General features: G+C 41.4%; 1 protein-coding gene across 14 annotated transcripts in view; it reads left to right on the top strand.

Moving 5' to 3' along the window:
* HIPK2 (homeodomain interacting protein kinase 2) overlaps positions 1-20,821 on the top strand; it is a 256,347-nt gene extending 235,526 nt beyond the window's left edge. For 8 of the 14 annotated variants that reach the window (XM_072650088.1, XM_072650082.1, XM_072650084.1 and 5 more), the window contains 3 exons: positions 6,530-6,687; positions 8,177-8,620; positions 8,991-20,821. In XM_072650088.1, the coding sequence (XP_072506189.1) occupies positions 6,530-6,687; positions 8,177-8,620; positions 8,991-9,128 (740 nt within the window). In that variant the 3' untranslated portion in view covers positions 9,129-20,821. Of the gene's footprint in view, positions 1-6,529; positions 6,688-8,176 lie in introns of all 14 variants that reach the window. The other 6 variants (XM_072650090.1, XM_072650094.1, XM_072650091.1 and 3 more) reach the window with 1 other exon arrangement.
* Positions 20,822-22,845: the final 2,024 nt, after the last annotated feature.

Consider the following 22,845-nt stretch of genomic DNA (forward strand, 5'->3'; position numbering starts at 1 on the left):
CGTATTGAATTATCCTTACTGTTATTTTTGTGACTGCCTGAAGGGGAGGGGTCCATAAGAACAGGAGAGGAAGAAGGACCTGGGGGAATAGCTAGGACAGTAGATATGGGTACGAAGGAAGAAGAAAGCCCACAGTGGCCCTCATTGTCTGCCATGGCAAATGGAATAAAAGAGAAATACCAGATAAGAGTAGCAGATCCCACTCACAGTTTAAAAAAAGACGTGGAGGGGAATCTGAAGAACAGAGGGAGAGCGCTTTGTTAGAGGAGAGAGATTCCTTCAATTTTCATTTGAGTTGAGATTTTCTGAATAGTTCAAACAAACAGTCTTAAAGGATACAGAATTGGAAGAGGAAGATGGTAGTTCATAGGGGGAGAACCCTTTTACTGAGCAAGAGAAGTAACAAACAGGAAAAGTGGGTTGCTGAAAATACTCAAGATCCAAAAAATCCCATGGCAACCTCATAAGTAATTTGTCCCACAAAGACATAGGCTAAGATTTACCTTGTATAGGTCACCTATGACCTGGAAAGAGTGGAAGACACATGTTGCTCAGTTTCTACTGGTCTTCAATGACATGGTAGCGGTCAAAGTATTTTAAGTCTTTTGAAACAAGTCATAGGATGGAAAAACAGGCACCAAACCAAAGGCCAAATCCATTACCAAAGAAGCATTCCAAAGATCAGGCAGGTATAACTCTGAATCCTGAAGCCACAACACTATTGTAATCTTGTGGTGGCATTTAAAACTACAATGAAAGTTACTGAGATTAAGGCATTGGTACAGGAATTGTAGAAGTGGGTATCAGAAAGTGATACATTCTGACAGGATGATGAACAAGTAAGGTGAATCTCTTCTTCACAGTCACAGGAAAGCTTTTCACTGTCAGCCACACCATGAGTCATAGATGGGGGCGTGTGTGCATGTGTCCTTGCATGTGTATGCATGCATGAGTGTGCACATGCACTGCATTTTCACACACTTGGCATTACCTTCTAGTATGGCATTTTTAATCTCAGTCTATAAGTAGGAAATCCCAACTGAAAAACGATTGTGCTATTAGAAGCATCTGGAAAGGTTAGTGCCTTTGGATGCCTTGTGGCCTAGCCCACCCTTCTAAGGATATTGGGGTTTTTCCCCACTTGTTGAAGGGATTTAGGTAAGAAACATGTTGTTTTGCTCCTGTGGAAAGCTTCTCCAATTATAAATTGGGGTCAGCTACTCATCTTTTGTCATTTGTTGCTAGCTTTGTTATTCAAGACCAGCAGAAACTATCATGTTTTTACCAATTTGTAGATGAGCTTCACAAGGTAGTTTGTGAATAATTTCTAGTAACTTTGGCCTATATGTTTGTTGGTCAGTCAGCTACCTGTGAGGGTTTGACAATAACTTACTATTCTTCACAAGCCTTGTTTAATAGTTACTTCTTTCTGGCCAACCCTGGATCTTTGAAGATTTCTTGTTGAGAAGACTTACAGAAAACTTCTTCTGTGAAAGGATCCTCTGGGCTCTCATTGTGTTCACCTTTGGTTCTGTAGCACTGTGTTCTTCTAGCTTCTGATTGGTACTAAAGCCTGTGCCCCCTTCCCTCCACCAACTGTTCTATAATTTAGTAGATGAAAATCATAAGAGTAATCTAGCCTGAGCCAGAAAGGCAGTTACTCTGCACAGCACTTAGGAGAGGAAGTGAATCATAAGACCCAAGACAGAATTATTTCTTGGATACTATAGCAGTAGGGGAGGATATCTTGGTTCCATATTGACTAGGATTGGCAGCTATGAAGCTTTGTGATTCAAGTCTTTGCCCACTCACAGAAGTAACCATTTTCCTTTTAATTTCCAAAAAGGGTACTTACCTTAGGAATTTTCTTTAACTCATTTGCTCAGAAAATGACCTTCCAGGTAGGGGTCTGATACAGAATGAAGTGACTCAAGTAGTCTGAACACTCTGTCTTAGTCTTGTCCTGTCAGTCTGGGAACATGGGACTTCTATAACTAACATTCATATGTAGTAGCTAGCCTCTTTCTGTTTGAACCAGAGAAAGGTATGCATGTAGTGTGGGGTACTGGGAAAAGCAGCATCAATCTGGGAGTTAAAGGAACTTTTGTTCAGGGCTTGACTCTGTTATTTAACTGTTTGTGTAACTTTGCACAGACCACTTTCTTTGTCTCTCTGGACCTCTGTCTTCTCCTTTGTAAAATGAGACAGATTTGAATACCCTCTAAAATCCCTTCCAGCTCTAAATCTGGGATCTTGGGTTTCTAGTATGATTGCAAGGTTCCAACTTCCCTTATCTACTCCCCAGTCTTTGTGAACTATGGATCTTTGATGTCACACTACTCTCTGTTCAGCAAAAGCCAATCAGCATTCTTACCTGGTAAGGCCATAGAAGATTCCCTATCCTTACCCTTTAATTTAATATTCCTGGGAATTTGGTAACAAAATTGGTTCCATCCAACTAAAATCAAGAACTTGATTTTTTTATTTACCTTAGCACCTTCTATCCGCTGATATCAAACCTTTCAATTAGTTCTATACCAAACAATCTGGACCTGACCTAAGTTTTCTAAATTCTATTTCCTTCAATGTAGCTTCAGAATTGTCTCGTTTTGGCCAACAGTTCTTTCTACGTGTCTGCCAGTTTGCTTTTACTTAAAATACAAACTTTGTGAACCTCCTTAAAGAGATCAATGAAACAGTAGTTGTAGTCTGTTGCAGATGCTATCAGATTTGTATTAGTTTGCTTAACGTTTTTCTTTTTTTTTTTTTTTGCAAGGCTCACTCAGGAGAAAACTACTATAAAAATGACTGTGATATTAAAACCAATGAGATCAAAACTTTCGTAAAAATAGAAATTTCATGTCATTTCCCTCCTTGACACCCCCACTTTTCAACTATATTAAATGTGTCAGGAAAGCCTCCACAGTGGAAGCTCGCTCTATAACCTTTTCAGATGACTTTAGATGGCTTTTAATTTCTCGTCTGAAATTTGTAATTCCTCAATTTTTACCTCTTCTAGGCATTAGTTGTGGAGACCAGCTTTCAGTTAAGGAAGGGAACCCTTAAGGGTACAGATGAATAGTCCTTCTAGTTTTTCAGCCTTCTTGCCATCCCAGTGCATTCAGCTTGGCAGGGTTCCAGTAAAGATATTTTCAGAGGGTTCTTACTCTTTTTTGTGTGTTGGACCTCTTTGTCAGATGGAAGCCTATGGCTACCTTCTGAGAATGATGTTTATAAATGCATAGGATAAAATACATAATGTTATAAAATAATCCAAAAATTAGTAAAAATCACGATGTCATTTTTCCCTATCCAAGCTCTTAGACCCCTAAAATCTATACTTGGATCCCAGGTTAGGAACCCTTGACCTAGAGAGACTTTATTCATTGAAACAGTTATTGTAAGGTAGCAGTTCTGAATTCACATATCTCATGAAGCCAAACTTATGGAAAGTCTTTGCTCTGAAGGTGCCTCTTGACATATTCGAGGTTTGCTTTGCTTTGCTTATTGGCTCAAATATTTACTGTTGTTCAGTGTATTGCAATTCACCAACTAGCTTGTGAGCACCCACTTTGTGGAAAGAAGGTGCTGTGCTGACCCCTGCCACCACCTGGCTCTGGACCCAACTGCAGCGTTTTTTCATTCTTTGTTTTGTCATCACTCTCCCAATATTTTTCACAGCCACTAGATGGTGGTAAGTTTAACAAGGCTCGAAAAGTGGAAAAATGATGAGAATAAGTGTCTTCCTAATGAAGATAAAAAATAAGATATCTTTATTATCTGAAAATGCCATTATTAGATGAAACAAATTACAAATCATAAGAAACCACAGATCCAGTTCCAAAATAAATAAATGCACATGAAATGAGATAATCCCCACTTGACTATCTTCAGACTTAACTTTTGCCTACCTTCCCTCAACCTTATTCTCAGACCAAATTCGTAGGTCCTTCAAAATTTGTTCTCATAATTGACTCCGACTTAGATTATTTTTTTCTGCTCACAGAAAACATGTGACAAGCACCTCTGTTCCTTCAGACTCTTTGTGCCACCTGAGCAGGTCCACCCAGTCTGGGAGCCTTGTCAGCTCCATCTTTAGCCTCCCTTCTCCTTAGGAAGGGGGCATGCCTCCTTTTAACTTTTGGTTGTTTAATGAGACCTGTCATTTCATTGAAATAAGGAGTTCCCAGGGAAGAGCTCCTAGACCTGCAGGTCACCACCTTTTCAGACATTTCCACAGTCTTCCAGAGAGGCCAGGACCACAAAAAGGTTAGGTGAATTACCCAGAAGAGGCAGAACTTAAACCAGACTTTTCCAGGCACCAAGGGCACTTCTCTAGCCACTATATTATATCCATATAGTTTATAATTTATTTATAATATGTAATTTGTGTATATAGAGAAATAGATATATTTATAATTCCATTGTAACAAAGAACAAAATAGTTATATAAACATTTTAGCGTATTTCTTCACAGTCTTTCACTACCTCTGCTACCTCTCCTCCTGAACACATACTAGTAACTAGGATACATAGAGGGTGACTGGAACTTTCCACATTCATTACTTTCCTAATTTCTAGTTCATTCCTTCTACTGATGGCCAAAGAGGACGTAGGAAAGGAGAAAATTCTGGTTTGTTGGGATTTTTTTAAAGATGAATAGAATCTACCTTAGGGGTATCTAGGTGGCATAGTGGGTACTCATCTTCCTGAGTTCCAATCTGGCCTCAGACACTTACTAGCTGTATGACTCTGGGCAAGTCACTTAACCCTGTTTGCCTTGGTTGCTCATCTGTAAAATGGGCTAGAGAAGAAAATGGCAGACCTCTTCAGTATCTTTGCCAAGAAAAGGCTATTGGGATCATGAAGAGTCAGACATGACTGAAAAATGACTATGCAACAAATAACAAGCCTACCGTGTGCTTCTGGGTACATTTGGTAGGGGTTCTTTGGGATTTTTGCCAATCAGTCAATCAAATATCTATTAAACATAGACTATTCAAGAAATTAAATGTCTGTTAAGTGCCTTTTATTTGAAAGTCACTGTTCTAGGTCCATTCTGAAGAATTATGATATAAGAACCTTCCAACTTTCTGTTAATCCTTCCTCATCTAGGAACTAGCTGCATTTTTAATCTCTCAAATTCTACTTCTGATTTCAAATGCCTGTGTGATCCATGACCTGTGCATCTGAAGCAGAGAGAAAAGAGCCTAAGAAAAAAGCCCTAAGAAGAAAGGTTCCCTACATGTCTTCTGCCTACTGGTGCCATTCTTGGTTATTCTCAGACCTCCTGGACTCTAGACTCCACCTGCCTCGATACCCATTTCTGCCTGTTGGCCCCCTCAATTACCTTATTTGACTTGAGCTATTGCCCCCCCCATCCCCTGTCTCTGCCCTTCCCAACCTTGTCTACCTGCTTATTTTGACTGGTCTTGTTGCCCATCTGATGTCCCTGTCAGATGCTTCCTTCCCTGTAAAGCACTCTATTAGAGTATTACACACCACTCTTTGATAGCAGTATCAGACTTTGCCTTTACATCATACTTTAAAATTTTCAACACACTAACTTCTGTTATTCCATTGGATCCTTTGAGGCATCCATATCCCTTTAAGGTAGTTAGAATGGGAGACTTTTTGTTTAACCTCAGTTTTGGAATTGTAGAAACTTAATAGCCAAGAGGTGTGGTGAACTTGATGAAGAGTACAGTTAGTAAATGGCAGAACCAAATTAAAATTGTGAGACTTTTATATTAGATGATGTTGTGTAAAGGTGTGTGGTATACAGGAGAGAGTGCTGGGCTTGGTTTAAATCCTGCCTACTACCTCTGTAACCATGAGCCTCAGTAACTTCATCTACAAAATGAAGACAATACCTGTCTTGCCTTTCTACCTTGTTTGGAGAATGAAATGCAAGTATTTATCTAAAGCACTTTACAAACCTTCCTAACTGCAATAATCTGTCCTTTCACTGTCTGAGTACTTCCTCTACCAAGATATATCATGGCTACAACTTAGTAGATCATCTTCAGGAGTTGCTGCAATCAAAAATAACACCATCACCCAACTAACCTGATGCTTTTTCCAACTTAGTTTGGTTGGTCCTAGTTAAGATAATAGATATGTTATCTATCCCTGGACTCCAAATATCAACTGTTGTGATAGCTATATGGCCTTGTCTCCCAGAAGGTGTTCTTTTCCTTTTTCTTTTCATTTCTATGCAACAGATATGTACAGGCAATCTTTATATAGGGTAAATAGGAAATAATTTGTCCTTTGACCTCCATTGATGTTACCTCATTTGTATTCAGTACCTAATTCTATCCCAAAGTGGAACAAAGGTTGGAATTCAAGTAAGACAGAATGGTAGCAATTCTACTATTAAAGTGATGAGACTATGTGTGATTGGAAAATTTTGGAGGTGTCTTTTTTATCATTTTGCTTTGTTGGAGTACTAACCCATAGGGTACTTTGAGCCTTGGTGATTTAGCACATAGCATGTAACATGTAACATGCTTCCTCTCCCTGACAGTCAGCACCAGTCACCACTCATCTTCCTACAAGCCCAAGTCCTCCAGCATCGTGACCTCCACCAGTGGTCACTCTTCAGGGAACTCTGGAGCCATTGCCTACAGGCAACCGCGGCCAGGACCACATTTCCAGCAGCAGCAGCCTCTCAATCTCAGCCAGGTAAGCCAACACCTCATGAAGAGCACAGCCACATTTTGAGTTCAGTGACTTGCCTAAATGCTGGTTGCTGGGTGATACAACGGTCAGAGGATTAGCCTGGAGTCAAGAAGACCTGGGTTCAGATCCAGCCTCAGATACTTACTAGCTATGTGACCCTGGACAAATCAGTTAACCTCTGTTTGCCTCCTTTTTCTTATCTGTAAAGTGAGGATAATAACCATGCGCCTCACAGGGTTACTGTAAGGATCGAATTAGATGGTATTTGTAAAGCACTTTAGCTCAGTACCGAGAACGTAGAAAGCACTACAAAAATGTTAGTGATTGTTATTGTTGTTTTCAGTCATGCCTTACTGTGACCCCTTTTGGGGTTTTCTTGGCAAAGACACTAGAGTGGTTTGCCATTTGCTTCTCCAGCTCATTTTATGGAGGAGGAAACTGAAGCAGACAGGGTGAAGTGAATTGCCCAGGGTCACACAGGTAGTGAATGAGGTCAGATTTAAATTCAGGTCTTCTTGACTCTAACCACTGCAACAGTTTATTGTCAGGAAAAATTACCTCAAAGCTTCAGCCTTCAGTTACATCACCTTAGTGTTAAAAAGATATTTTGCACAGTGAGACCCTTGCCCATATCACAGGGTTATTGCATAGATGAATTAGTTCTGATTTTACCTGTCTGGAGGCAATATGTAACAACTGTGAACAAACAAGCTTTACATAAGATAAATAGGAAATAATCAACAGAGAGAAGGTACTAGAATTGAGAGGGACTGAGGAAGGCTTCTTGTAGAAGGTGGCATTTCAACTGGAACTTGAATGAAGTCAGGGAAGCCAGGAGGTGAACATGAGGAGGGAGAGCCTATTCCAGGCATGTGGGACAGCTAGAGAAAATACCCAGAATCAGGAGATAGAACCCAGTGTCAATGCATAGAAGAGTATGGAGATCAGAAAGATTGGGGTGACGGATCTGAAAGACTTTGAATGCAAACAAGATTTTCTATTTGATCCTGGAGGTGAGAGGGAATCCCTGGAGTTTGAGGGGTGGGAGTGACATGGTCAGACTTGTGCTTGAGGGAAATCATTTGGGCGGTTGCATGGAGGCTGAACCAGAGGAGCTGTGGCAGACAGATGCAGAGAGGAGGGCTTGCACTGTGTGGCAACGGTAACAGCAGAGAGAAGTGGGTATATTTGAGAGATGTTCCAAAGGTGAAACCAACTGATTGGATCTATAGATAGTGCCGAGTCATGGATGGCACATAAGTTGCAAGCCTGGGGGCCTGGGATGATGGTGTGAAGAAAGTGAGTGTTACTCTTGGCCAAAGTCACAGTGCAACTTGCTAACAGTTAGAGGATCCAAGCTGTAGAATCTTCTTGAATTATAGGAGCAGCGCTCTAGCTGATAGCCTGCAGACATGCTGCCTGCTGGTCCTCTCCCTTATCTCTTGCCCAGTAGGGAGTCTAATCCAGCATCTTGGTGCTTCTCTTTTTGTAGGCCCAGCAGCACATCACAACGGATCGTGCCGGACCTCACCGGCGTCAACAAGCCTACATCACCCCTACAATTGCTCAGGCTCCGTACTCCTTTCCGCACAACAGCCCCAGTCATGGCACGGTCCACCCTCACCTGGCTGCCGCTGCTGCTGCCCACCTCCCTACCCAACCACACCTCTACACCTATACCACCCCTGCTGCTCTGGGCTCCACTGGCACCGTAGCCCACCTCGTGGCCTCCCAAGGTTCTGCTCGTCACACCGTGCAGCACACTGCCTACCCAGCAAGCATTGTTCACCAAGTCCCTGTTAGCATGGGGCCTCGAGTCCTGCCCTCACCCACCATTCACCCAAGTCAATATCAAGCTCAATTTGCCCACCAGACCTACATCAGCGCCTCTCCAGCTTCCACCGTCTACACTGGATACCCATTGAGCCCTGCCAAGGTCAACCAGTACCCTTACATATAAACACTGGAATGGGGGAGGGGGGGTTAAAGAGAGGGAGGTTTGAAAGAGGGGAGGGGAAGAAAGGAGAAGGAGAGAGAAAGGGAGCGCCTGGATTGAGGTGGGAGCAAGGCTGCTTTTTATACAGAAGGATGCAGCTTACGAACAATGTAAATGGGGCAGGAGAGTGGGGCAGGAACGCTAAGGAAGTGAGAGTTAGGGGCTGTCAGTGAAACTTGAACAAGAAAGTGGAAGGAGAGGACAGAGGAAAGACATTTTGAAAAAGGAAGGGACTAAGGAGGGGAAATTATTCTATGCTTTTTATTTTTAAAAAGAAAAAGGAAAAAACAATAACAAAAAAATCCCACAGAATCATGTATCCATTCTGCACCAAACTGGAGAGAAGAGAGCAGCAGGAAGATCCCAGAATTTGGGGCCCCAGTTTTTGAAGAACTTTACCTATAGACTTTTGAAAGATTATTTTCATATGACAGCAAGTGACATTTAAGAAGTTGCTGTCAGGGACACCTGAAACTGAAATCCAATAGGTTTTTAATCAATTGAACATAAGAAAAAGGGATTTTTCCAGAACTCCGAAGGGTCCACAGCCCTCCTGACTATCAGGTTGTAATCCAAGGGAACTGATATGTGTCATTATTCTGGGAGTGGAGAGAAGAGGGTGAGAGTGGGAGGGGGACAAGACATAAGAGAGAGGGACAAGACGTAAGAGAGAGGGGCAAGCCAGGCCCTTCATTGTCTTGAAGTCAGATTTGCTTACTTATGTTTGGCATAGTAAAAGAAGGCCAGTGTGATTGAAGATCTCCTGGAGAGAGCCTCATTTTCCCTTCTGAGCATTCTGGATCAATCCCTAAGCAATGTTATTCCTAAAATGTCATTAATAATGTATGTTGAAATTCTGAGTTTTCTTTTCCGTTGGAGTTTTCCTTTCACTTTGAATTCCTAACCACGTAGGAGGTAGCAGAAGTTTTAGCCCACCCTCTCCCTCCCTGCCTCCATGTAGGATGTAGCACTGTAGCCCTTTTTTTCTTACTTTATGTTCAACTTCAGTGATACCAATAGATTACTCTTCAATGTGATTGCACAAAAAAGTGATATAACATAGGCATGTAACAAATGTGATTGTCCAGGTTTGTGTGTGTGCATGCATGCGCACATGTGTGTGTGAGAGAGTGAGTGTGAAAGAGAGAGAGTGTGAAAGAGAGAATGAGTGTGTGAGAGAGAGAGAGAGAGAGAGAGAGAGAGAGAGAGAGAGAGAGAGAGAGAGAGACAAGAAAGCTGACGCTGCCTTCTCTCTGTGATGTGTTCCTCGGCACAGCCATTACAACTGTCACAGTCTTAGTTTTACATCATTCCCTCCTAGTGCCTTACCAAATTACAGATGTGGTGGAAGGGTTGACTTCCGCTGGTACTCCTAGAAACTGCCTGAGGCTCGTCAGAATCCAATCTCAGCCCTTCTTTTTTGCTGTTGTAATCTCGCTTGGGCTTTTCCTTCTTTTTCTCCTAATCCTTGTTTTCTTGTGGCATGCTGTCCTCTCTACTGTTTGCTATCTTTAGGTGTCAGGGAGGCTTTGCAGGGGCTGGAAGGACCTGGCCCACATACCTTTAGAGCGTTGGATAGAAGAAGTGGTCGCGGAATCAGAAAAGGACTTTGGGTGAGGTGTTCATTTGTTGGCCTGAGAAATAAGACCTTCCCACCTTCTCAGGCACCAGAAGTCTGTGTGGCAGTATTATAGGTAGCCCACCTTCGCTTTAGAAATGAGGGTCTTTGTCAGGATGCTATCTCCTTTCTCGTCTGCAAAGAGGGGGAAAGGTAGCCACTCGTTTAGAAAATAGGGATTTTTCAACAGAAGTTACAACAGACCAGGGATGAGAGCAGGCCCTGCAAATTCCACATGCTGTTCATTCTTCCCTTTCTCCCTCCCCTTTTCCCCTACATGCCCCTCCAGGAATTCAGAGGGTTCTGACTGAGAGTCCGGTTTCTTCCCCTGACTTTTCTACTTACTCACTATGTGACCTTGGCCAGGCTGGCCATGTCTTTGGGCCGTAGTTCTCTGGCAAGATTGGTCCTTGAGGTCCCTCCCAGCTCTAATATTCTACGATTCAGTCTCTCAGCCCCTCTCCAGTTCCCACACCCAAGTTTCCTTTCCCTCAATTCCTGCTGTCATTGCTTTACCCTTGCACTATTTCCAGACCCTGCTTGTCTGGCTTCTTCCCCTCCCCGAGCCCATGGAAAACCACCAGCCAAGACTTTTTGCTGCTAAATTCTTTCCTCAAATTCCCCAGTTTTCTCTGAGCCCCTGGTTTGCAAGGAGCTTGGGACGGGGTAGTGGTTCCACAGGAATACCCCAACGTCACTGTTATCTGGGACTGACTGCCCAGCCAGCAAGTAGAGAGTTTGAAAAATATGTCTATCCTTTGCACTGCTGCAGGGTTGCTTCAAGCAATATCAGTTTGCCACTGATAAATAGCAGAAGTTTCTTCAGGGGCTGAGATTACAGGTTAAGGGAACGTTCTCCCCAAACAGAGAGAGCCACTCAGAATTTGATGAATGGAAACAGAAAGCAATATCCTGGTATGGACAGGACTTTAAAAATTCTGTCCAAACCTTTGACTGAAAGTGACCCTGAATCCAAGTTTCAAAAGTACAAAGAGATAATTGAAAGAAATTCCAACTTTGACCTTGGGAGTACGGTGGGTACCTAGACTTGGAAGTCAGGAAGGTGTGAGTTCAAATCCTGCCTCAGATTTTAACTGTGTGACCCTGGGCAAGTCACTTTACTTCTCCTTGCCTGAGTTTCCTCATCTGTAAAATGAGGAGGTTGGATTTAGTGACCTTCACAGTCCCTTCCAGCTCTAAATAGATGATCCTGTGACCTTTATGTCAGATTTTCTTAATTCTCTGTGCTTTCACCTCCCCCCCCTCAGTTCTTCAGCTCTAGTCTTCCTAATCATCTTCTGCAAATAGTGTTTTCATAATGATGATTCTATTTCATCTCAGTAAAGCTGTTGTTAATTTGGCTCTTAGCTGTAAAGGAATTCTGGAAACTTCCCTCACTCCTCCGACACACATCTTAGAAATTTTACGAAGAAAAATCTCTCCAGACGTAGAAGTAAACAGCCCCAATACAAATGTGTGTGAGATTAGACCACATTCCCCAGGGGTATATCTAAGAGACCATTTTTACCCCTTGGAGGCCCTGTATACCATCTGAGCTCAAACAGTACTCGTTGACTGACTGAAGTGTTCGACAGAATGAGAAAGAGAGCTGGAAAAATGATTGCAGTGGAGGTCAAACTTAGACTGGCCTGGATCCCATAGTACCACTCACCTTCATTGAGGACAAAGGAATTGCCATTTAGGAGGTCACAGGAAATGGAAGGTCCATAGCATGAGTGAAGGTCTCCCAGAGTCATGTGACCTTGAAAGTTCCATCTGCTGTTGCCCATGTGTAGGTAATCCAACAGTAGCATTCTCCCCAGGTGCAAAAGTGTCCAGCAACTAACAAATGAAACTCCAGTTGGCCGTGTTAGTTTCTTGGATACCCCCAGAACAAATCTGTTCCAACACTGACTTCCTTGAAATAAGTGGTTCTGATTTTCCCAGGGAAAAAAGCGCCTTACTTCTCCATTAAAAAAAAATGGAAACTGTTCATGCCCAGAATTCTGTTTCTTTTCCCATTTCCTCTCCATCTCTTTCTCTCTCCTCCCTTCTCTCACCCTCTCTTCCCCATTGGGTCAGCAGTGAAAATTCAGTGCTGCGTATGTTCTCCAGAGAAAGGACATCATTGTTGTCTTGTACTCCTGACTGTTATGGTCTAAATGCATTCATTCCAGCATCTCAGTGTTTTCTTTTTTATATTTAACTAAAATTTTGTGGTATCTGCGTACAGAAGTAAGATGAGGACTCTCAGAGGGGCCTAATCATGTGAAACGAAAAGAGAACGGAATAAAGGCTGGCTCGGAACAGCAGAGAGGTGGGATTTTTTCTTTTCCTCGCTATTATACTAGAAACTTCCAGTAATATCTGTATTAGTCAGGGCAAACATAGAAGCTGGCTTTATTTCATAATTTACTATCTGTGGCTTAGAGAATTTCCCTTGGTTTGGGAACAGTTTTGACATTTCTTTGGCTGAATGGTTGGATGTGAGTCAAAGATGTCTTAGTCCTTGATATCACCACCTTCCCTGCTCTTGCCTCCATCTTCAAGCCTTACGTTCTCCTAAATGCCCTAAAATCCACATTTAGCTTTCAGACTGCAGGACCTTTGCCCTGAAAATTGTGTGTATAAGAAGTTGTGGTGATGGTCAGGTGATGATAACCACTATGGCCCCTAGAAAGATGAGAGGAGGAAATGGGAAGTATGCTTTTTTCCTAGGGGAACTGCAGAGTCCTCTTCCTCCCCCTGTACTTTACACACACTTATACATACCCTTCCTTAACCACTCATTCCTCTTTAGCTACACAGTCCCAGGGATGCCCCACTTAGGACACAGGCACAAACACATGTGAAAGGATAGCCATTTAAATACCCACAGGATAATCCCCAAGCCCAAAAAACCTTTGAATAGTCAAAAGGCATTTAGATACGATGGGTCAGAACCCACATAAAATCATTGAATAGAAGAGGACTAAAATAATGCTTCCTACAACCATCCTCATCATCACAAACATTTATTGAGCACTCCAATATTCTCAATACATCATATATAGTCCTTTAAAAAATAGAAATAGTGTTTTAGGTACCATATATTCCATATTCTTGAGGAAGGATGAAGGGTTTAAATATTAGGTATCTGTTAGGTATATACCTCCTATAGAAATGTATGAGACCTTTAATCCAAAATCTCAATTTAAAAAAAAATCTCCTGAATCAAGCCCAATATAGCATTAGTCATGTTTCCAGTTGAGCATCCTCTCCTCCCAGTTTCTAGCCCTGTACTTTTAGCACTGAGCCACTTTAGCAGTTTGGCAAAGGTAAAGACACTATCTCCCTCAAAATAAAAAGCTCAAGTGCAGCACTTCTTGCTTGGTTTGTCCCATTCCTATTTCACAAAATTGTTGATTTACCTAGAACAATGTAGGAATCTTTAACAGGATTTTTCCTTCCTGTGGTTGGAAGAAACTTGTAAAGAACAAGATGAGAAGGGGAGAAAAATGGATAGCATGAGTCTCCTTCTGCAGGTGAATTTGCTTCTGGTTGATTGGTTTCTCCTGGCCATGTGGATGATTCCGCCTGTTCCTGTGACTAGATCCTCTTTCATGATATGAAGCTGTTTTCAGGGAAAGGGGGTAGGTAGACTGATGTGATGGTGGTGGAATTGGAGGCATAGTGCCAACTAAGGTTGCAAAGTGGAGCGTTGTAGTGATTCTCATTCTGAGGGGAAAGAAAGGCTGGGCCAAATTGGTGTTTGTAATAGTGACAGGTAATCAGGATGGACTCTTTGCTTTTCTAGCCTTACTAGAGAGCAAGATTTTTCAAGGATGGGGAAAAGATCTGGGCTTTCTCCTCTTTTCAGGGAAAGACCTAACCTGTCAAAAATGCAGCACCATTGGTCATAAGGAAGGAACAGCGGTAGTAGCAAGAGATGGCTATCTCTTGAATTGACCTTTGGAGTTGAAAACTGAAAACTTTTATTTTTGCATAAGCTTATGGTAGAGATTTGGGGGGGGGGGGTGTGATTGTGTGTGTGTTTGTGTGCGTGGAGCAGGCTTTACTTGGAAACTGGAGGGAAGGAGATGAAGAGACTTAAGGAAGTATTCTTGGTGGTCCATGTTGGGTAAAGACTAGAAGCATCCCTTGTCCCCGTTCTTTGCCTCCAGGTTTTCTGTCCCAGTAGCAAGGGACGAGAGGGGACATGTGCATACATAGCTTCTCTTACTGGCCTGTCAGACAGCTGTGAAAGAAAAAGACAGAAAGACAAGAAGGAACTAGGTAGGTGGCCTGTGCTCAAGAAGGCAATTCAGCAGAAGAACAGCGGTTTGTTCTGTAACTGGAGTTTGGGACTTCACTACCCCATCACACTCATGCTTTTGCCATGAAACATTCCAGTGCAGGGACACTTTCAGTGCTTGTTTTTGTTTGTTTCTTTCCTTTTCTTTGTGATAAATTTCAGAAGGCATAGCCTCAAAACCGGGCACAGCAGAAATCCCATTACCAAACTTGAAAGGAAGATGAAAATCTTCATTTCCTTAGCCAAAGAAACCTTTGCAGAACCATCATCATGTGCAGACAGAAAAATGTTCCTGTCTTTCTTTTACAGGCAATAATAACATCATTAAAGACCAAATTCCATTTTTTTTCTCTTTCTCTCCCTCCCCGATTTGTAAGTTGTTTTTGTTGTAGGGTTTTTTGTCACATTCATTTCAAAACCACACTCACCTAATAAAGAAATATGAAGATTAGCAACCCTAAATACTGCTGCTATCCCAAACTGTGAGCATACTGTAATAATACTGAGGCTGAATCTCATCTCAAGATTATATCCAATACGAAATTAAATAAACGTTCCCTGTGGTTGGAAACCAGTATCAGGAGCATCAAATGTAACTGGAAACTCTTTGGCATAGCTCATGATTGCTAGTCCACTTTGATGCCTTAGAACTCACACTTATTCTCCACAGAAGAGTTCCAGTAATATCTCAGTCAGAGAGCCACAGAACTGGAAGAACATGCAGGGGTACGTAGACTCAGAGGAAACACTTGAAAGTCTTCTCCACTGATCGATAATCATTAGGGGTAGGGTGTTCTAAAAGCTTCCTCCTACTTCTTGGTGTTTGAGAAGCAGACACTCCCTCCAGATCTGAAGAGCTATGCAGGGAAATGAATGTGGGGAAGCTGGGCCCTGTGGACAAAGAGGGCCTAGCTAGATTTTGCCTCCATGGTGTCTCTACCTCTCCTCTCATCACCCCTCCATGAACCTTTGACAGTCTCTGCTCTCAGGCCGCCACATTGGAGAACTAGCTTTAATACCCTGTTTAAAAAAAACAAAAGTGACCTTGTGCATGTACTGTCATGGAATATGACTTTCTACACATAAGCGACCCAAGGTCCTTGAGTTGATAGAGCAGAGCTGCTGTGAATCAGGCCATTGGGATGGGGAGGGGGGAAGTTGCTTTGTTTTTAAATTCAAGGTCATGGCTGTTATCACCACCAGGCTCTCCCTGGGGTGATAAGCTTCTCTGGAGAACCAGATGTTAGGCCATTCTGGAATCATCAGCCCCTCCAGTCCTGTACTACGACCACAGTGACCCTTAAACAAGAGGCAAATAATGCTGTGTACTCTGATTGTAGGATTAAATCAGAATAGGAATCCTAAGGGCAGCTTTAAGCTGGGCTTTTTAAAAGAGCAGAAACCAGGAAAGGCCTTGAATTTGAGTGCAACTGGAGTGGGCAGAATCAGCTTGGCTTGTGGAATAAATGGAGGGGGGAAAATGGAATTGTTAGTTATGGTTATTTTGAGGCCATGCTCAGTGGTTTTAGAAAATAACAAAGTTGAAACGTATTTCTTGTGTATGGATTAGCTTTATCCCTCCAGTCTTAGCAGTGCTGCTATAACAGACTTAAGTGTGAAGAAAAAAAAAATATGTTCTTTTCTTTTTAAAAAGTACGTTTTGCTTGCTTATAGTTAATCCAAGAAAGGCAATACTAAAGGTATATTTTTTTCAAAATGCTATTTTTTACTGCACTGATAAATATTATGACAACTCTGATCTCCATAACAGATCAACTATTCAGCTGTGGGTGGAACCATATGAAGGATTCACACCAACCTTGTAAATACCACGTGTAGGTCTGTCATCCAGAGGCTTCTTTTTCTTTATTTAAAAAAGCAAATAGAAAAACCTTCAAAACCAGAAACAAAACTGAGGTTTCCTTTCTGAGACAGATAAGCAGCCCTCTCAAAAGAGAGTGGAGAAGCAGCAGGAAACCTGGCCAAATTTGAGGACCCGGCCCTAAGAGTCTCAAGAGCCCTGGAGAGGAATCATTAATGCAGAGGCATTTTGATTTTAGTTGAAAGGTGATATAACATCAGAAGTGTCTGAGGGCTAGAATTCTGTAAGGTAGCTATTAAACTTCTGTGGAATATCCTTTGAATACTTTTCCCCCCATTTGTTTTTCCTTTTTAAAATGCTTTCACCGGCTCCAGGCTGGTTTGCCTCAGTTCTCGGGTAGTTTACAAGAGTTCTAGAATCTTCAAGAACTCCTGCCTCCTTTGGAAGCAAATCCAGCTGACCAGAATGCAGGATCCTGGGTTGTTTCAATAGGTATTCTGGAATTCTGACAGGACACCCGAGGATTTCTCTTAGAAGGTTTTAGATAAATTTATCTTACACAAACTGTGACCTAGTGGCAATAATTACCTCAAATGTGGGCATTCATCCTAGTTTTAGCCTTTTTGAAAACATGTAGCCAGCTTGAACTTGGGATTAAAAAAGACTATGGGCTCCATATGGGCTGAAAAATAATGATAAATGCCCACCCTGGTCATTGTTGCTTGAGTGAATTCTGAAGATAGTGATTCTTTACAATAAAAATTAAACCAAGGAATAGATTACTGTGTGTGTTGTACTCAAATGTGATGTTAAAATGCACATGTACGTATATATGTTTATAGCTACTGTAAAATACTTTAGCCTTCTAGCAGGTATTTAAAGAGTCACATTTTAAATTAGTATAAACTAAATCATTGACTGTGGGTAATTAAACAGATACCTGGCTACATTTTATAGTTAAGGTGTTTTCTAGTTTACATTTAAACTGGTACTTTTAAAGGGAAATTTTTGTTTGTAAATGACATCTTCAAATCCAGCGGTTTGTTGTCTCTTTACTTTGAGGCCACGTCTACGTGAGGCAAGTGTTTTCCAACAATGCTGTGTTCGTTGGCCAAACATAAGTTTTTCCCTTCTCTGTGAGTGTATTCCATATGATTTAGAAAGAGAAAGTCTTAGGGAAAATGAAGGGGAAGGAGGTCCAAGAGCCTGGGTCCAGGTGTGGAAGTTTTATACCCTATTTTTAACTTCAACACCCTCTGTTAAAACTTGTGTGACCAGGAGAGCAGACCTGGTCCAGTGAGTTTTGTCATCACAGGATGTGGCTGTCAGCAGCCAGCCAAAAGGAAGATCTATGGGTACCTATTTCCCAGCTACCCTGCTGTAATATTGCAGAGGACAGGAGCTAGAAGCAAACATTCAGTGAAAGCTTTGGAAAAGGGGAGCGTCTGTTCCCCTGATTGTCACTGATATCCACACCCATGTTCACTGGCTAATTGCTTTCCAAAGTTATGATGCTGTCCTCTAGACCCAGCCTTCATTTTGCCCTTTGAAAATAGGCCAGAAGTGTCAAAGTAGCTCTTTTTTGTTTTGTTTGGGTTGTCTAATTTAGTATTTAAGAGCATAAAACCCTGTTTAGCCAAGAAGCCCCCAGTGAAGATGGGGGAGAATGTAGAGACCTGAGTGAGCAAATAGGAACAGGTAACATGGAGAAAACTTGGAGGATTTTAGGAGCATTTAGTAAATGACATCAATGTCCCTACTAGTAATCAAAGATAATATTTATAATGATACTAAAGACCCTTCAAAGGGAGGGATGGAATGTATAGTTCATAACTTATCGATGAGTCAGATTACTGGAACTCTGGATTCCCTCTCTAATTAATCCCTCCTAGAAGAAGATTTTGATGATTTTTCTTTGTCTTTTATTTTCTTGTTGATAGTCATTCTGGAAAGAAAGTGCTGTGATCTAAATCTCATCCCTTAGCAGGTGATACCCGTTAAAAAAAAAAAAGTTTTTTATTCAGATCTAGGGAACTGAAAAGAAGAAAAATGCATTTGCTGTTTCCTGGTAAGCTGCATTGGATTGTATATTTTTATTATTACTTGCTTGCTATGAATTTTGATGTAAAAACATCACTTCTCCTCCTGATTGTACTCCTGGTTTGGTTTGGTTTTGATTTGTTTTCCTTTTAATAACCAAATGAATTTTGCGTCAGTGGCTTTGGGGCTCAGCTATGTTCTTGAGACTAAAAGTACAGAAAATGGTATACCTCTTTTCCTCCCTTTTAAAACAAAGTTCTGTGAAGGAAGGGCTCTGCCATCGCTCTCTGGGAGCTTCCAGCCAAAATTCTGGCTTGCTGTTTATTACTGGCACTGCTATCCACAGTGACTGCAGCTGCTAACTAAATTCCTGGGCAGTTTGCCATCCCATAGGTGACCTGGAAATAGGACCATTCCAATTTCAACTCCTGCCTCACCCTGTGCCAGGTTGATTCAATTAGTAGCCCCAGATGCAGAAAAATTAAAGGCTCAAAGAAGTCTTTTACGATCCATAGCTCTTTGCATCCAATCTGAAGCTTAGAAAAATTCACCCACTTGTCCCTAAAATGAATGGTCTTGTCTAGCTGTTAGCCACACAAAGAATTTTTTAAAATCACTATTTAAATAGCTTGGCTCAGGTTATAGGAAGGATTTGCAAAACAAAAAGGAATTTGATTCAAATATTAACCATATTCATCCTTCGGAGCTTTCCTTATCTTCCAAATGGTTACATAAAGTACCCCAGTCCTTCGAAAGCAAATGACTTTCTTTTCAATACTTCTAATTTTAGTGATTACATGTGACACTTTTTTTTTTTACCCCCACCTCAACCTCTATGTTATTGCTCATTTGAAGGATTCTTCATGGATTATCCAGGGCACAATCATGTTAGGCCCCAAGGCATCTTCTTATCCTCTGCATGTTTTGTTTTGTTTTGTTTTTAACCAAATAGAGTAGAAAAGGAAGTTACACTTTGGGGCAGCAGAATTTCTAGTTTGGTAGAATCACTGTATAGCCTTTATATCTCCATATATGTCTGTATGTTTGCATATAGATATAGATGTTGATATATGTGTGTGTGTATATATATAAATATATATCAAACCAAATTCTGATAGGAGAAAAGTATAGCTTTATGACTAAGGAGAAAGAGGCATTTTTAAAGTTAGAATTAGACTTGGACTATTTAAAGGAAAAAAAATACCATGAAATATGTTACAGGCTGCACCGATAACACATACAGGTAGACCAGATGGGACTGGCACCTTTGCTCCAGTTGACTGCTGCTTATTGAAGTGGTCCTAAAGGGTAGAAATGGTGTTTACAGATCCCCAGCACTCAAGGGGATATGTGGATGGGCAGCAGCCAATCAGAATAACTGAATCTTCCCATCGTATCTATTTTGATCTGGTGGTTAGCCTCTTAGATGGTGTCATGTTTCCAAAAGTGGAATCTATTAGGAGGAAAAGAGAAACAACCTAGAGAAATGTTTACCTTTCAACTGCCCATGAATCCAAGCTACTCTGGAAAGATTCACTCCCCAGAATGGTAACAGGGAAGAGGAGAAACTGATGTTCTGTCACCAACTTAAGAAAAATGGCTCCCTCCCCATTGCTATCTCACCTAGATCTTTCTCAACAGTGTCATCTCAGCTCAGTAACCCTATGAAAGCCCTGGTCTATTGTGTTCCTTCACTGTATGGTTTCTGTAATAAAAGTGTTAATCCATGTTAATCTTTGTGAAAAATTATTGCGTGCAACAGTATTTTCTTGTGTACCTCTTTTTCCTATGTGAATTGTCCCTCTTTTTTCTTTATTTATAAATGTCTACTTTTTTTTTAAAGATAAACCAATGTGTTGTAGACCTATATGTAACCTATTCCTTAGTCTCATATTATAGGTATAAGAATGGATATTTTACTTGGCTTTAGAATGTTTTACAAGAAAATTAATTCTTAACTGATCAAGTTCTTGCTACTAAAAAATGCTTGTGTTTTTCATCATGATGTCGTGTGCTTCTAAATTAATAATCATTTTCGTTGTAGAAAAATGGAGTGAATTTATATTAGTCTTGGAAGCTAATAATAGCATTGTAAATTTATGAGATGATTTTAACAGAAAAAATTATAGAAGAATATAGTTATTTTAATTGTAATATTACTAACTGTAGGGTGAGAAAGGGGGTCCCATTGTGGTGAACTATGTTATAGCTTGTTACTCACAGTTTCTTTTTGATCATTTTTTCGGTCTCTGAGGTGAAACGAGTTATTAATTGAAATTTGTAAACTCACATATGCATATTGTATATGTGTAGAAATGTAATCACACTTTGTCTTGGAATTACATTAAACTGTTTGAAATCACTGCACACCCTGCTTGACCCTGTCATTGATCTTTGGCATAGTAACTAGGCAAGTTACCATCCTGAAAGAGTTCATCTTGGAGTCACTTGGCCCCTTAGCAACAGATAAATATCATTTACAATGGTGATAACCCTACCCACTGCACTGAGGAGCATGTACCCAACCTTGTAGACTGGGGAAAACACCATTATTTTTAACTGTATTACAGATCCCTAATAACATGCACTTAAGCAACTTTCAAATCCCCCTGGAAGTGAGCTACCCCCTCGGGCTCCCTTACACAGTGCCCTGTCTGTCACCTCCTCCCCCACAGGCACTTCCATCATATTTGCCTTCCCACCCACTCCTCCTAGCCAGCTTTCATAGTCTTGGCTGTAGGGGGACTGGACAATCATATGCCCCATGTCTATGTATTCATAAAAACTGACTCAGCAAGGTCCCACATTGTCATTATTGGCTAATAAAAGTGTTCCTGTGGAAAGAGCCCTTGCCAAGTCCATGTCTTCCACTCTCCACTGATACCCAACTCTAGACTTCCGTTGCATAAGTTCCAAGGGCCCCATGATTAAGTGTTGAGAAGGTTCTTCTACCCTAACCAACCCCTATAGTGGAAAGAGGGAGCTTTTTGTGAACTTTGGGGATAAAATGGCCATCACATTGGGAAGAGAACATCTATAATACCTTTTATCAAGATAGCTTTCCTCTGATGACCCTTGGGGAGCATGAAGAAGTAGTTACTAATCCATAGTCAATCTACAAGCATTTATTAATCAGTGAGCAGATCACTAAGAGCTTGTCATCCATTAGGGGGCTTACTGATTTCTGAAGTTAAATTTGAGATCCTACTGGGTGGAAAATCTGTGGCCTTGAGGCCACATGTGGCCCTCTAGGTCCTCGAGTGTGGCCCTTTAAATCCAAACTCACAGAACAAACTCCCTTAACAAAAGAATTTGTTCTGTAAAAGTTGCACTCAGTCAGAAGGTCACACCCGAAGACCTAGAAGGCCGCATGTGGCCTCGAGGCTGCAGGTTCCCCACTCCTGTGTGACCTAAACTCAGATAATGAGCTTAGTCCAGGGGGTACTCTGTGAGAGGACCCTAGATCAGTAGTTGATTATTTTGAGTCCAGGAGGGAATTAGACACTGTGTCATGAGCTCCTGGCCTAGGGAGAATCCATAATCTAAGCTAGATCTGTGTAGCTGTTACAATAATGTCAGTCCTGAAGGGTGGTGCAGTGAGGGAAAAGACTGGATTGGTTCTCTGAGCCCAAAGAACCATACTATTTGCAAACTATCAGCAGACCTCAGTACAGCAATCTCCATGCTGGCCCTAAGGAGAGCCCATTGTCTTAGGAAGCCATAGTGGTCAGAGTCAGAGGAACTTCCCAGACCGACACTATTTTGTTTGCTTTTTTCTCTGGCTCCTCAGCCTTCAAGTAGTCTGTAGGTTGCTTCCTTCAGTACTTCCCACATGAGTTAGTTTTGTCTCCTCAACTCAACCATTTGGTGCTTTACCTTTTGGTAAAGAATTTGTTTCCCCCAGTGGTGCTTCTGATAACAGTAATTCCAGCACAATAGAGCACTTTTAAGACTTGCTAGATATTTTCTTCCTAACAACCCTGTGAGATTGATGGTATGAATATTGAGACAGGATGTGGAGGGGGAAATCTGGACTTGTCATTTTCCTCAGTGTGAAGAATTAATTCCCAGAATATAACTCCCTTCCCAGACTTAGATCAGCAACTTTCCTAGAACATGTTTTCAGCTAGTTGTCCTAAGATGATACAACTGATATGTGTATCAGATTCAGGACTTAAACCTAGGCCTTCTTCACACTAAGGTTGGCCCTCTCTCTACTATGTGCACCAGGCTGCCTCTCAACCAGAAATTATTATCTCCATTTCTCAGATAAGGAAAAGGCTATAAGAGGTTAAGGGCCTTGTCCAATTGGCATAGCTTCTAAGCATCCAAGGTAGGTCTCTTGACTCCAGCATTATTAATCCACAACTATGCTGGAGTGATTCTTATGT

This window comes from Notamacropus eugenii, chromosome 3 (genome assembly GCF_028372415.1).
Source record: "Notamacropus eugenii isolate mMacEug1 chromosome 3, mMacEug1.pri_v2, whole genome shotgun sequence".
NCBI lineage: Eukaryota > Metazoa > Chordata > Mammalia > Diprotodontia > Macropodidae > Notamacropus > Notamacropus eugenii.